Genomic DNA, 16,183 nt, shown 5'->3' with positions numbered 1-16,183 from the left:
ATGGGAGACGCTCAGATGGCGGAGTTTGGGGCTGCAGCCTCGTACCTGAGGAAGTCGGACAGGGAGCGTCTGGAGGCCCAAACTCGCCCCTTTGACATGAAGAGGGAATGCTTTGTTCCCGATCCAGAGGAGGAATATGTGAAAGGAACGATTATGAGTCGTGATGGAGACAAAGTCACATGTGAGACCGCTAAGGGGACGGTAAGCATATACATTTTTTAAAGAGATGTTGTGCAAAAGTCTTGGGCAGCTCACCAGATTTCATTTAATGAATGATTGACTAGATTAACTAGATACTGGAGAGTAACTGGCCTTCCTTGAGGAGGAGCTCAGAAAATGGTTAAGTAGTAAATGGACATTGCTTTATCATGTGTGTTGTCAGGAAATATTATTATTATTATTATTTAACAGAAACTGAATATATGACTATACCTATCCACAGACTGTGACCGTCAAAGAGGCTGACATTCACCCTCAGAACCCGCCAAAGTTCGATAAAATTGAGGACATGGCGATGTTCACCTTCCTGCACGAGCCCGCTGTGCTGTTTAACCTCAAAGAGCGTTACGCAGCCTGGATGATCTACGTGAGTCAGACATGTGCAATTCTTCACCTGTTCGCTTCTTCTGTGTCTGGGAGGAAATATTGAACCTGATACCTCTCCCCACAGACCTACTCCGGACTCTTCTGTGTAACCGTCAACCCCTACAAGTGGTTGCCAGTGTACAACCAAGAAGTTGTCCTTGCCTACAGAGGCAAGAAGAGGAGTGAAGCTCCCCCTCACATCTTCTCCATCTCTGATAACGCCTACCAGTACATGCTTTCAGGTAATCAGAACACATAAAATAGACCAGCAACATATGTCGAAGTTTCCAGCCTTCTATGGTGGCCTTTTGAGCTGTGTTATTTATAGCTAAACAGATGTACTGATGACACTTTCTTTTAGACAGGGAAAACCAGTCAATCCTTATCACGTAAGTCTGCATCTGATATCTGAAAAACTGAAAAACATAATGATCTAATATGACTTTCTAATCAAGAAATAGAAAAAAAAGCTCTGCTTGTTCAGAGACTCTTCTCACATTGTTATTTGACAGTTTTCTAAATACCTTATCTGTGATCTATGATGACTTTTTAAGACAGATGGGATTTTACTAAAACAAAATGAATCTCTCATTATAGTGGAGAATCTGGTGCTGGGAAAACTGTGAACACCAAGAGAGTCATTCAGTACTTTGCCAGCATTGCTGCCGGAGGTTTCAAGAGGGAAACCACTGATAAGAAGGTAGACTGAACTATCTGCTGTAGCTAAAACAATTTACATGATATGGACAAAAGTATTGGGACACCCGCTCATACAAAGCTTCTTCCAAAATCAAGGGTACTAAAAAAACGAAAAGGTTTTTCCTGCTTTTGTTGGAGTAACTGTCTCCTAGTACTTCTACTAGACTTTGGAGCATTGCTGTGAGGATCTGACTGTATTCAGCAATAAGAGAGCGTTAGTGAGGTCAGGATGTTGGGTTACCAGCACCCAACCTCATCCCCAACTCCACAACTCATGCCAAATGCATCAGATGAGTGGGAAGTTATTGTTATTCCAAAGAACACAGCTTCACTGCTCCACAGCTCAATGCTAGGCCTATTCTATTGGCAGTGCTTCTCCACAGAGACTAGTATATGTGTGTGTGTGTGTGTGTGTGTGTGTGTGTGTGTATGTGTGTGTGTTTGCACATATGTGTCAGCAATGGGTGTAATGTAAAGTAGCTTAATGCATTCATTAGAAGGGGTGTCCAGAAACATTTGGACATATAGTGTATATTTACATGGATTATAAATTCTCACTTTTAGGGAACCTGAAAATCTAAAGATATAAGAAGCTATTTTTGGTTTTGGTTTATTGACATTTGTGTGGAGATACATTTTAATCATTCATCAGAGCATCAGAGTTCTTCAGTCAAAATTCATTTGTTTCTGAAATGTGAGAATTATCTTACCGGACATTTAAGTCTGTGTTCTTCTCCTGTCTTTCTATTTAGGGTACTCTGGAGGATCAAATCATTCAGTGCAACCCTGCATTGGAGGCCTTTGGCAACGCCAAGACCATCAGAAATGACAACTCCTCACGCTTTGTAAGTCTATTTGTAACACTTTTCCGGTAAGGATCGATTCTCACATGTGAATTCAAACACAGACATGTAACAGTACATGTTGTCAAACAGGGCAAGTTCATCCGAATCCACTTTGGTGCAACTGGGAAGCTTGCTTCTGCTGACATTGAGACATGTAAGCATTCTTTGAATTAACAGTATAAATGGAAAAAAATATAGATGTTATAGAGTTTTTAAAGATGTGGAAGGCTTACTGACTGTCTTGGTTATTTTTGGGAATACAGATCTTCTGGAGAAGTCCCGTGTCACTTTCCAGCTTAAAGCTGAGAGAGATTACCACATCTTCTACCAGATCTTGTCTCAGAAGAAACCTGAGCTGCTGGGTCAGCAAGAAATATCTATAAAACCTATTTATTTAATGCACTGTCACTCTGTTAAACAATATCTTCAAAAACATTTCTTTCCTTTTTCACAGAAATGCTGCTGATCACTGCTAACCCCTATGACTACGCCTTCATCTCCCAAGGAGAAACCCAAGTGGCCTCTATCAATGACGCAGAAGAGCTGATGGCTACTGATGTGCGTATCAATAGAGCTGTGCACACTCTCACCTTTTTACTTTAATGATGGGGTTTGGGTTTAAGTCAGTAAAAAAGTAACACTGTGCTTTTTTGCTCTAGGAAGCTTTTGATGTGCTGGGCTTCACCCAAGAGGAGAAGAACAGCATCTACAAGCTGATTGGTGCCATCATGCACTATGGCAACATGAAGTTTAAGCAGAAGCAGAGAGAGGAGCAGGCTGAGGCTGACGGCACTGAGGGTTTGTTAAAGTTTGTTATAAAGTTATTAAGTTCTTGGTGAAATCTTGGTGTGTTCTTTATAAATGGGTTAAAGCATCTGTGGAGTTTTTTTTTCGCAATGTTTTCTCTACATCTATGCCATACTGTTCATCTAGCAAATGTGAAGCAACAACAGCATTTCCCACCATTTAAGTGTTCTTTAAAGAAATTCTCATGAACATGGGATGATACTGGCTTTGGCAATATGTGATAACTGACCAACATATATAATTGTTTCCAGATGCTGACAAATCAGCTTATCTGATGGGCCTGAACTCTGCAGATCTCATCAAGGCTCTGTGTCACCCCAGAGTCAAAGTAGGAAATGAGTGGGTCACCAAGGGACAGAATGTCCAGCAGGTGAAATGTGCTTTATGACAGATGATGCTTTAAAACATTAACTAAAAAGTAAATAGGAGTACTGTTATATTAATTATAATGTATGACGTTTCTCTATCAGGTGTATTATGCTGTTGGTGCACTGTCTAAGTCAGTGTATGAGAAGATGTTCCTTTGGATGGTTGTGAGAATTAACCAGTCCCTGGACACCAAGCAGCCTCGCCAGTACTTCATTGGTGTGCTGGACATTGCTGGCTTTGAGATCTTTGATGTAGGTTTTTTCATTCTTATGCAGATAACCTGTTCTCATAAGGCTAAATGTTATATTTATTAGTTTTGGATCAGCCGATTTCATTCATTATTAAACATTCGTCTTCCAGTTTAACACCTTCGAGCAGATGTGCATCAACTTCACTAATGAGAAGTTGCAGCAGTTTTTCAACCACCACATGTTTGTGCTGGAGCAAGAAGAGTACAAGAAGGAGGGTATCGAGTGGGAGTTCATTGACTTCGGCATGGACTTGCAGGCCTGCATTGATCTTATCGAAAAGGTTAGCTCTATTTCCAACAGCCTAATGTCAGATGGATTTTCTGCCAAGAATTTAGTTCATTTTCCAAATACTGTCCTTGTTTCTTTCTGTAGCCCATGGGTATCATGTCCATCCTTGAAGAGGAGTGCATGTTCCCCAAGGCCACTGACTTTACATTCAAAGCTAAGCTTTATGACAACCACCTGGGGAAATCTGCTAACTTCCAAAAGCCCAGGATTGTGAAGGGTAAACCAGAGGCTCACTTTTCCCTGATTCACTATGCTGGTACTGTGGACTACAACATCATGAACTGGCTGGTGAAGAACAAGGACCCCCTCAATGAAACTGTTGTGGGGTTGTATCAGAAGTCCACCATGAAACTGCTGGCTCATTTGTTTGCAAATTACGCTGGTGCTGATTCAGGTATGTGGACTGGATGAGGAATGGTTTATTCTCAGAGGATCAGGTACTGTATTTGATGTATTTGTAATCATTATGTATTTTGTCCTAATAACAGTGGAGGGAGGAGGAAAAGGGAAGGAGAAGAAGAAAAAGGGTTCTTCTTTCCAGACTGTGTCTGCCCTCCACAGGGTGAGAGGAAGAGTTTGTGTATATGTAGAGATGAAGATATTCACATTTAGTGGACATGGAGTATATAGGGTTTATTTATTCTGCCATCTGCAACAGGCAAGAAGAGACATAGATTTGCTAATTCTTGTGGAATGTACACACGTGGACAAAATTGTTGGTACCCCTCGGTTAATGAAAGAAAAACCCACAATGGTCACAGACATAACTTGAATCTGATGGTAATAATAATTAATAAAAATGTTATGAAAATTAACCAATGAAAGTCAGACATTGCTTTTCAACCATGCTTTAACAGAATTATTAAAAAAAAATAAACTCATGAAACAGGTCTGGACAGAAATGATGGTACCCTTAACTTAATGTTTTGTTGCACAACCTTTTGAGGCAATCACTGCAATCAAATGATTCCTGTAACTGTCAATGAGACTTCTGCACCTCTCAGTAGGTATTTTGGCCCACTCCTCATAAGCAAAATGCTCCAGTTGTCTCAGGTTTGAAGAGTGCCTTTTCCAGACGGCATGTTTCAGCTCCATCCAAAGATGCTTAATAGGATTTAGGTCAGGGCTCTTAGAAGGCCACTTCAGAATAGTCCAATGTTTTTAGCTGTGTGTTTTGGGTCATTATCTTGTTGCAAGACCCATGACCTGCGAGTGAGACCAAGCTTTCTGACACTGGGCAGCACATTTCTCTTTAGAATCCCTTGACAGTCTTGAGATTTCATTGTACCCTGCACAGATTTAAGACACCCTGTGTCAGATGCAGCAAAGCAGCCCTAGTACATAACAGAGCCTCCTCCATGTTTCACAGTAGGGACAGTGTTCTTTTCTTGATATGCTTCATTTTTCTGTCTGTGAACAAAGAGCTGATGTGCCTTGGCAAAAAGATTATTCATTTAGATTGTCCATAGGACATTCTCCCAGAAGCTTTGGGGCCTGTCAAAATGTAGTTTGGCAAATTCCAGTCTGGCTTTTTTATGATTTGTTTTCAACAATGGTGTCCTCCTTGGTCATCTCCCATGAATCCATTTTGACTCAAGCAACGACGGATGGTGCGATCTGACACTGATGTTCTTTGAGCTTGAAGTTCACCTTTAATCTATTCAGAAGTTTCTCTGGGCTCTTTTGTTACCGTTCGTTTTATCCATCTCTTTGATTTGTCATAACTTTTCCTCCTGCAGCCAAGTCTAGGGAGGTTGGCTACAGTCCCATGGATCTTAAATTTCTGAATAATATGTGCAACTGTAGTCACAGGAACATCAAGCTGCTTGGAGATGGTCTTATAACCTTTACCTTTAACATGCTTGTCTATAATTTTCTTTCTAATCTCCTGAGACAACTCTTTCCTTCGCTTCCTCTGGTCCATGGTGAGTGTGGTATACACCATGTCACCAAACAGCACAGTGACTTCCTGTAGCCCTATATATAGGCCCACTGACTGATTACAAGATTGTGGACACCTGTGATGCTAATTAGTGGACACACCTTGATTTAACATGTCCCTTTGGTCACATTATATCAGGGGTACCCTCATTTATGTCCAGGACTGTTTAATGAGTTTACTTTTTAAAATAATTATGTTATGGCATGGTTCAAAATCAATGTCGGATTTTTATTTATTAATTTTCATAGATTTTTTATTTATTATTGCTTTTGTCAGATTCAAGTTATTTCAGTGACCATTGTGGAATTTTCTTTCATTAACCGAGGGGTACCAGCAATTTTGTCCATGTGTGTACATACTGTATGAACATCCAGAAAATAGCAGTTCTCTATTTCTATAAATATTGCTTTATTTAAAATCTGTCATAGGTGTGGTCAATGTACTGTATGTATGTCTTTAGGAGAACTTGAACAAGCTCATGACCAACCTGAGATCAACTCATCCCCACTTTGTGCGCTGCATCATCCCCAATGAGACCAAGACCCCTGGGGCCATGGAGAATCCTCTTGTCATGCACCAGCTGCGCTGTAACGGTGTGCTGGAAGGCATCAGAATTTGCAGAAAGGGCTTCCCCAACAGGATCCTGTATGGTGACTTCAAACAAAGGTAATCTGCCAGCATATTTAATTATCTTAAATAATTATTAAATATTAATATTAAATAATAACAACAATATATAATGAATAAAATAAATTATAATGAATCATGCTGTCTTCCTCTGGTGGATTATCTGTGCACTGCATGCCCCAGCAAGATCCATACAGATATTTAGGTTTTAAATTACTTGAGTAAAATGTTTAGTAAAACCTGCTGTGAGCAATAAATTCTCGATTTATCAAATATCATATAAATATGTCATATAACACATTAAATAGTTGGTCAAAGTTAAAATATACACTCCAGTGTTAAAGAATTCGAATTTTGGTTCAGGCTTTAAAGGTTTAAAGAAGAATAGACTAGTTCATAAATACTGTCTAAATACTGTAACATTTTCATACATATTAACAGTAAAATATATCCAATTCAATGAAATTGAAACATGATACATGTAATGTAATCACAATCAATCTGACATGCTAAAATACAAAGAAGTAATGATTTTAACAATACCATGAACTGTGCATTTGCAGATACCGCATTCTGAATCCCGCAGCAATTCCTGAAGGACAGTTCATTGACAGCAGGAAGGGAGCTGAGAAATTGTTGGGTTCCTTGGACATTGATCATAATCAGTACAAGTTTGGACATACTAAGGTTTGACTGTAACAATTTACTGCATAACTATATATATGAACTTACTTTTTTAGAGAGAGCGGCAAACATGCTAAAATGATATTATTGTAATTGATATTCTTCTAGGTATTTTTCAAAGCTGGTCTCCTGGGTCTCCTTGAAGAGATGAGAGATGATCGTCTTGCTCTCATTATTACTCGTCTTCAGGCCTGCTCACGAGGTCTCCTCTCAAGAATTGAGTTCCAGAAGATTGTTGAGCGCAGGTAAGACTCTAAAACTAAGTGCACACTTCATTATTTTCCCTGATATTATTGTAGCAAACAAATTTGTTTCTAATTAGTGCTTACGGTCATCACTGAAATGACAATTTAAAGTATTCTTGATATTATCCTTAAGTAAGACAACTGCCATGAGCAATTGCCGATAAGAGCTTGTAAGGATGGGGAGGAAGGGGATCATGCCAAACAACATGATACCAAACAATCATGGCTTCCTCTACATGGCCAGTGTGTAGCCAAGACATGAAGGAGAAGTTAATTTTTTGCTTTGCTAAAGGCTGCATGCTTTTTACCTACTTTCTACTAGCTTTTAATTTCTAGTTTAGTTTTTAGATAATCTCACCCGCACCAGTCAAACCAATCAACAAAACAACTTCCTATCATCTTTAAGCACCATTATGTAGCATTTGTACTGTAAAATAACAATCATGTTGATCCTCCACTGACTTTTAACATGTCGAGTAGCATCTATACCGTTGCTACTCAAGGCTTGGCACGCTGCTCACTGAATGAGGTAATATTGCAGAAACGGGAATGAAACGATAACAATAACTTCTTTCACTTTCCATGACAGTTCTGTGTCACCTAAAAGTCAAGGAATTAATGCATGTGTCCTTGTTTTCTCGTGGGTTGGTGAAAATAGAAAACTGTACCCAACTGTAGGGGAGGCTAGAAGCAAAACATACTAATTCTGATATAATGCTGCTTTAACAATACAGCCTGAATTAAAGGCAAAGGACATCCCAACCAAACCTAGAGAAACTCATCCATGCTTTTATCTCCAGCAGGGTTGACCACGGTAATGGCTCCTTAACCAGACATCCACAAAAGAACATTAAATGGTTCCATCTCATTCAGAACACTGCTGCAGAGCACAATACTCCAGTTCTAAAATCTTTCCACTAATTTCCGGATAGATTTGGAAGTGCTGCTACTAGTCTAGAAATCACGGAATGGTTTAAGCTTAAAATATGTTTAAAGACTAAAACCTATGTAGGGCTCTTAGACCCATGGACACAGGTCATCTAGACTCCAAACTAAACATGGTGAATTTAGCTTTTCTTTTTATATCGTGTTTTATTGTATCCATTAATATTTCAGTTTTTCTAGTTGTTTAGATTTTACATCTTTGTAGTTTCCCATTACAAAGCACTTATTAGAACATTTGTTTTGAAATATACTTTATAAATAAACTCTTCTAGGGTTTGGAAAGTCCTTTAGTGTGCACCTGGCCTTAACCTTTTTTAAATAATGCTAAAACCATTTTTAATGAGCTAACTTTTAACTTTTAAATAGTTCACAAATCTTGATGTTCTCTGAACATTTCAGAGATGCCTTGCTTGTGATCCAGTGGAACGTTCGTGCCTTCATGGGTGTTAAGAACTGGCCCTGGATGAAGCTGTACTTCAAGATCAAGCCACTCCTAAGGTCTGCTGAAGCTGAGAAGGAGATGGCCAACATGAAGGAGGAATTCCTGAAGCTGAAAGAAGCCTACGCCAAATCTGAAGCCCGTAGAAAGGAGCTGGAAGAGAAAATGGTCTCGCTTCTCCAAGAGAAAAATGACCTGCAACTCCAAGTCCAGACTGTGAGTTTATAGTTTGTAACAAAATGAGGCCATTTTATCCGAGTTAAACTCCACCTCTAATATTTTCCCATCACTGTTCTGCTGCTTTAAAACAGGAGCAAGACAATCTCTGTGATGCTGAGGAGCGATGTGAAGGTCTGATCAAGAACAAGATCCAACTTGAAGCAAAAGCCAAGGAGCTGACTGAGAGACTGGAGGATGAAGAAGAGATGAATGCTGAGCTAACTGCTAAAAAGAGGAAGCTAGAGGATGAATGCTCTGAGCTTAAGAAAGATATTGATGATCTGGAACTGACTCTGGCCAAAGTGGAGAAGGAGAAGCATGCCACAGAGAACAAGGTTTGTCATCTCTCTGCTTGAATTAAATAAGTATGATCACTTTCTGTAACATTTGATTGTAATTATCCTGCTCACAGGTTAAAAACCTGACAGAAGAAATGGCAGCCCTGGATGAAATCATTGCCAAGCTGACCAAGGAGAAGAAAGCACTACAAGAAGCCCACCAGCAAACTCTGGATGACCTGCAGAGTGAAGAGGACAAAGTCAACACTCTGACCAAGGCCAAAGCTAAGCTGGAACAACAAGTTGATGATGTGGGTCTCTTCATTTGCTGGACTACAAGAACTGTGAAAAATAAATGTAAATATATGTAGATTTTAATTCCTTTACTTTTTTACATGCCTCAGCTTGAAGGCTCTCTTGAGCAAGAAAAGAAAATAAGGATGGATCTTGAGAGGGCAAAGAGAAAGCTGGAGGGAGACTTGAAGTTGACCCAAGAGAACGTCATGGACCTGGAAAATGACAAGCAACAGCTGGAGGAGAGACTGAAAAAGTAAAATTGCTAAAGCTATTTTTGTAAAACTATGACTCATGGCTCATTCAGCTCTTCACTAACTGCATTTCTACCACAGGAAAGACTTTGAGATCAGCCAGCTCAACAGTAAGATTGAGGATGAACAGGCACTAGCAGCACAGCTCCAGAAGAAACTTAAAGAGCTGCAGGTGAGAAGCAGAACAGTTTACTGAGAGTTGATTCATTTAACGAGGCTTCCTATAACTCACACTGTCCTGAATGTGGTAGGCCCGTATTGAGGAACTCGAAGAAGAGTTGGAGGCTGAAAGAGCTGCTCGGGCCAAGGTTGAGAAGCAGAGGGCAGACTTAGCCAGAGAACTGGAGGAGATCAGTGAGAGGCTGGAAGAGGCCGGTGGTGCCACTGCTGCCCAGATTGAGATGAACAAGAAGAGAGAGGCTGAGTTCCAGAAGGTGCGCAGAGACCTTGAAGAGGCCACTCTGCAGCATGAGGCCACTGCTGCTACACTGAGGAAGAAACATGCTGACAGCGTGGCCGACCTAGGAGAACAGATTGATAACCTCCAGAGAGTGAAGCAGAAGCTTGAGAAAGAGAAGAGTGAACTTAGACTGGAGCTGGACGATGTGGTCTCCAACATGGAGCAGATTGTTAAGTCCAAGGTAAGAATGTTGTCTTCATTGTTTATTAATGTTTATTTCTCTAAAATCTTTACCACTGCATTTCTGATGGATGTTCTCTGCTCCAGACAAACTTGGAAAAAATGTGCAGGACTCTTGAGGACCAGATGACTGAGTACAGGACTAAATTTGAGGAAGGTCAACGTAGCATCAACGACTTCAGCATGCAGAAAGCTAAACTACAGACTGAGAATGGTAAGAGCTCTCGGAGATAAAATGTGGTGTGTTCAAAGCATAAGTGCATAACATACAGACAACATACATATCACTGTAATCAATCCTCAATCAAGGTGAACTATCAAGACAACTGGAAGAGAAGGACTCCTTGGTCTCTCAGCTGACCAGAGGCAAGCAGTCCTACACGCAACAGATTGAGGACCTCAAGAGACAACTTGAAGAGGAAGTGAAGGTATTAAAAATGATAATCAAGCCACACTTTAATGCAATACACTGTGTTATCATATGTTGTTAAATGCACATATTTGTTTCTTCCAGGCGAAGAATGCCCTGGCTCATGCAGTCCAGTCTGCCCGGCATGATTCTGAACTGCTCAGAGAGCAGTATGAGGAGGAGCAGGAGGCCAAGGCTGAGCTGCAACGCAGTCTCTCCAAGGCCAACTCTGAGGTGGCTCAGTGGAGGACCAAGTATGAAACTGATGCAATCCAGAGGACAGAAGAGCTGGAAGATGCAAAGTAAAATCTTTTCTCAGATAAAAAAAATTAATTTTCTCAGATATTTAGTTATCACTTTGCCCTAAAAAAGCCTTCTTAACATGTATTTTTACCGGCCTGCCACGCAGGAAGAAGCTGGCTCAGCGTCTGCAAGATGCAGAGGAAGCTGTGGAAGCTGTCAATGCCAAATGCTCCTCTCTAGAGAAGACCAAGCACAGACTACAGAATGAGATTGAGGATCTCATGGTTGATGTGGAAAGATCCAATGCTGCTGCTGCTGCTCTGGACAAGAAGCAAAGGAACTTTGACAAGGTGATAACATTTTCTTTTGGGCATCAATAAAGTACAGCTGGGAGATGCCCTCTGTTTAGAATTCACTGATCCTAAATATTGTTTTCTTTTTTGTTGAACTCAACAGATTCTCGCTGAGTGGAAGCAGAAATATGAGGAGTCTCAGACTGAGCTGGAGAGCTCCCAGAAGGAGGCTAGATCTCTTAGCACTGAACTATTTAAACTGAAGAACTCCTATGAGGAGTCTCTTGATCACCTGGAGACCATGAAAAGGGAGAACAAAAACCTCCAAGGTATCCATGCTTGTTTAAACTTGTTTGTAACGGTGATGGGGAATTTCGCATACTAATTGCTATATTTCCTGACAAACAGAGGAAATTTCTGACCTTACTGAGCAAATTGGTGAGAGTGGCAAAAGTATCCATGAACTGGAGAAAATTCGAAAACAGCTGGAGCAAGAAAAGGCAGAAATCCAGTCTGCTCTTGAAGAGGCTGAGGTACAGTATTACTTTACTGTGTGCAGATGTTAACATTCTGATGTTGGTGTTGTGAAATACAGTTTAAACTAAGTACAGTATTGAGTAATTCTGTTGCGAACTAATAGGCCTCCCTTGAGCACGAGGAAGGAAAGATCTTGCGGGCTCAGCTGGAGTTCAATCAAGTAAGGGCTGACATTGAGCGTAAGCTGGCTGAGAAGGATGAGGAGATGGAGCAGGCCAAGAGGAACCAGCAGAGAGTGGTGGACACCTTGCAAACCTCTCTGGAGTCTGAGACTCGCAGCAGGAATGAAGCTCTCAGGATAAAGAAGAAGATGGAGGGAGACCTCAACGAGATGGAGATCCAGCTCAGCCAGGCTAACAGGCAGGCTGCAGAAGCACAGAAACAACTTAAGGGTCTCCATGGACATCTGAAGGTATGCACCAAATAAAATGTGATGCTAAAGTCATTGTATTTTTTATTATTCATGAAATTCTAAAATGCATAGGGACTTTTTTCCTTCTAGGATGCTCAACTACAACTGGACGATGCTCTCCGTGGTAATGACGATCTCAAAGAGAACATTGCCATTGTGGAGAGACGCAACAATCTTCTGCAGGCTGAACTGGATGAGCTGAGATCCCTGGTGGAGCAGACTGAGAGAGGCCGCAAACTGGCTGAGCAGGAACTTCTGGATGTCAGTGAGAGGGTTCAACTCCTGCACTCCCAGGTATTCTATTCTAGAGATTTCTATCATTCTTCTTATAATTGTATTATTAAGTTACAGATTCAGTTTAGACACTGACAATCTCTAATATAGAATACTAGCCTGCTGAACCAGAAGAAGAAGCTGGAGGGAGACACATCCCAGCTTCAGACTGAGGTAGAGGAGGCTGTCCAAGAATGCAGGAATGCTGAGGAAAAAGCCAAAAAAGCCATCACTGATGCTGCCATGATGGCAGAAGAGCTGAAGAAGGAGCAGGACACCAGTGCTCACTTGGAGCGCATGAAGAAGAACATGGAGCAAACCATCAAAGACCTGCAGCACCGTCTGGATGAAGCTGAGCAAATCGCTATGAAGGGTGGCAAGAAGCAGGTCCAGAAGCTGGAGGCCAGGGTGAGTTCATGATATTGGTTTGTTTTCAGTTTAAAAGCCCTCATTGTTTTGATTCTTTACAGAAAGTACTTGGTGTGTTTTTTTTGTAGGTGAGGGAGCTGGAAAATGAGGTGGAGATAGAACAGAGAAAGGCCAGTGACTCTATAAAAGGAATCCGCAAATATGAGAGACGCATTAAGGAGCTCACCTACCAGGTATTTTATTTTGCCTTCTTGAAAATATGTGTAGAAATGGAGGAAAGGTGAAATGACTATTCTCAAAATTCTGCTTACAGACTGAAGAAGACCGTAAGAACCTTGCTCGCCTCCAAGATCTAGTAGACAAGCTCCAACTGAAAGTCAAGTCCTATAAGAGAACTGCAGAGGAAGCTGTAAGTGCATAATGCAACTTACACAGCACAGGCTGCACAATTAGCTATTAGCTTTTTGACTTTGCCTGTGACAGGTATGTTGAGAATATGCATGAGTTATAAGAGATATTTTGCATCATTGTGTGCATGTGTGAACTCATTTTGCAGGAGGAGCAGGCCAATGCCCATCTAGGCAAGTTCCGCAAGCTGCAGCATGAGCTGGATGAGGCTGAGGAGAGGGCTGATATTGCAGAGAGTCAGGTCAACAAGCTGAGAGCCAAAAGCCGTGATATAAGCTCCAAGGTAAGCATTAACCTTCATTATAATATGTTTGGTATCAGATACTTTTGGTAATGTTGCCGTCTAGTGGCAGAAAGCTTTTGGTTTGATATGGAATACAGTCAATGTTTAGGGCTTTATATAATTCCATAAACAAAAGACAGTCCCTGATAACCACTAGAAGACATTTCAGAATTTACAGTTGGTGGAAGAGAATCAACCGCCCTTCTTTAAATGATTAATAAACCAAGGCTATAAATGGATCTTTGTTTTTAGGCTTCTAGTGCCTGATCAGACCTTGGCATAATCAACTAGGAAAACTGGAAAATAAAAAAACTTGCTTCCTACACCTACCCTCTTTTCTTTTTGTATTTTCCTCTCACAGAAAGGTCATGATGAGGAGTGAAGCAACCACTCAGCTGTCTCTGAAAATCTTGATCCCTGTGCTTTAGTTCTTCTCTCGACTGATCTGTAGATGAATAGAATAAACACACTGTGCAAATAAACTTTTTGCTTTGCTGTTTCTTCTGTTTTCACATAAAAACTAGGTTTAGTACTTAGGACTGCATGTATGAAGAATAAGAACACCTAATATGGGAAGTTGTTGGAGTATTAAATGTAGGACTCTATTGAAGTGGTCTGATTTCATTTACACTATGTAATATACTGTAAAAAATATTAGAAAGTGTTATAAAACTGTGGGTATTCATGATAAACAAATCTGTTACTTTAAACGGCTTTGTCTGTGTCACTGCACAGTAGAACAGTGAGAGTAATTACAGTAAGAACAGTAATTTGAGGTATTTAATATATTATATTACATGATGTTAGTGTCGTTAGTAAAGAATGTTGATAAAATCAAACCACACCCAAGAATCTCAAGAAACCACAAAACACAAGAAACACCAGAAAACACAAGCACTTATGCATAAAAATGTAGCAATATTTTAGAAGATTCTTTCAAATTCAGTTGACGAAAAGAAAATGACGAATAACTGGTTTAATCTGAAACGTTAAATTATCACCTTAAATATGAGACGTTTCTATGTAGGTGAAGGTATTTCTGCAAGTGGTTGCATCATCAGCAGAACCTTTTTCATCATTTAGTTTTGTTTGTTTGTTTTTATTATTAATGGTCCATTAGGGGCAAAGTTGTTGCTCTGGGCGCTTTAATTAAAATTAAAACAGTATAAAATTCTGAACATGTCACTGAGAATTACATGTGACATTTAAAGTGATACGGCCATAATCAGTTGACAGAAACTCTATAACTGACATAATTGACATGGGGTCATACAGCTTGTCTGCAACTTCGTATTTATCAGCCTTCCTAAATGTCTGCAAACTTTGCACTTGACCTGTCAAGATTGTTCAAACAATGAAAAATATTTTAAACATATCAGTATAAATCAGTTACAGTAAATTGTTTTCACAAATGTGCAACACAGCAACTATTTCAGTAAAGGAATTTATGAACACTAATTAGCAAAACGTTTTTATTGTTATTATTATTATTATTATTATTATTATTATGATAATTACTGCCTTTTTCCAAATTGCACCATTTAACTTTAGCTTAACTAAGGGCTGAAGATCTGTATGTGGTTCATTTGGCATTATTTATTTCACATTGAATTTTTATTACTTAATATCGCCCATTTTCAGTTTTGTGCTGTGTTGTTTCTAGCCAATACTCGTAAATACTGAATTACTGTTACATCAGTAAACCCAACCCACAAGTTACAATATCTTATTATTATTGTTATTATTATTATTAATATTGTCATTATATTATTGTTGCATAGTACAACAATTAGGCAGAATCTCTAACTATACACATTACCTACATACCTTAGCTGTAAGACCCTAGTTAACACTGCTAGTTCTGTTCCAACTTATAAAAAGACCTGACCCTGCCCAGATCATTGGATCACTGCTGGATCTCTGACATCAACTTAGATCAATTAGGGGAGATGCAACTATACTTCAAATCAAATATCAATATCAATCATATACTTCCTTCAAATACACAAAATGTCAGCAAGACCATTAAACTTATGTTAAAAGCATAAACTCTGTTTCATAAAACCACACTTTAGTAATCATGACTCAAATCAAATCATGATCATGAAGAAACAAAAGTCTACAAAGTATTATTTGAACTAAAGCATCATTTATTTAATGCATTTCTTATCAAATTTGAAGTAAAAAGTCTTCCACAGAAATTTGTCTTGGTCCTTAATTAAGGTAAAACAGAGGTATTTGACACTGCAGAATACCGTCACTGTCACACAAAAATCTATTTTTTTTTTGCCACTTTTTGACATAAATCTGCAGTTGCTCTTTACATTGTGTTCAAATGTAATCAGAGACAGGCCAATAAAAACACTCGAAAATAATTTGGAATAAAATCTTTTCAGTTTTCAGAGGAATTTCAGTTTTTTTTTCCTTCTGTAAAGTTGCTATTTTAATGATAAAAGGATTTTGGATAACAGTGATGACACATAACTGTCACATTAGAAGAACATTAATTAACATAGTAATATGGTTTATTTACATAAATTTTTCT

At 39.5% G+C, this 16,183-nt stretch overlaps 1 protein-coding gene across 1 annotated transcript; it reads left to right on the top strand.

Annotated features, from left to right (window-relative positions):
- Positions 1-14,099, top strand: LOC140556269 (myosin-7-like). The gene is made up of 37 exons (XM_072679978.1): positions 1-201; positions 443-586; positions 671-827; positions 947-974; positions 1,183-1,285; positions 2,037-2,129; positions 2,220-2,283; positions 2,393-2,491; positions 2,584-2,687; positions 2,789-2,927; positions 3,188-3,306; positions 3,407-3,556; positions 3,666-3,836; positions 3,929-4,238; positions 4,333-4,406; positions 6,247-6,452; positions 6,977-7,100; positions 7,206-7,342; positions 8,687-8,942; positions 9,038-9,280; positions 9,358-9,534; positions 9,628-9,773; positions 9,853-9,943; positions 10,023-10,412; positions 10,499-10,625; positions 10,721-10,839; positions 10,926-11,122; positions 11,230-11,413; positions 11,520-11,685; positions 11,765-11,889; positions 11,997-12,305; positions 12,396-12,599; positions 12,690-12,986; positions 13,076-13,180; positions 13,261-13,356; positions 13,504-13,638; positions 14,000-14,099. The coding sequence occupies exons 1-37, from the start codon at positions 1-3 to the stop codon at positions 14,018-14,020; spliced, it is 5,811 nt and encodes a 1,936-aa protein (XP_072536079.1). The 3' UTR covers positions 14,021-14,099.
- The last annotated feature ends 2,084 nt before the right edge of the window (positions 14,100-16,183 follow it).

Source organism: Salminus brasiliensis, chromosome 5 (assembly GCF_030463535.1).
Source record: "Salminus brasiliensis chromosome 5, fSalBra1.hap2, whole genome shotgun sequence".
In the NCBI taxonomy this organism is placed as follows: Eukaryota; Metazoa; Chordata; class Actinopteri; order Characiformes; family Bryconidae; genus Salminus; species Salminus brasiliensis.
Note: the sequence above shows the minus strand (reverse complement) of the source record. Positions and strands in the feature narration are given on the sequence as shown.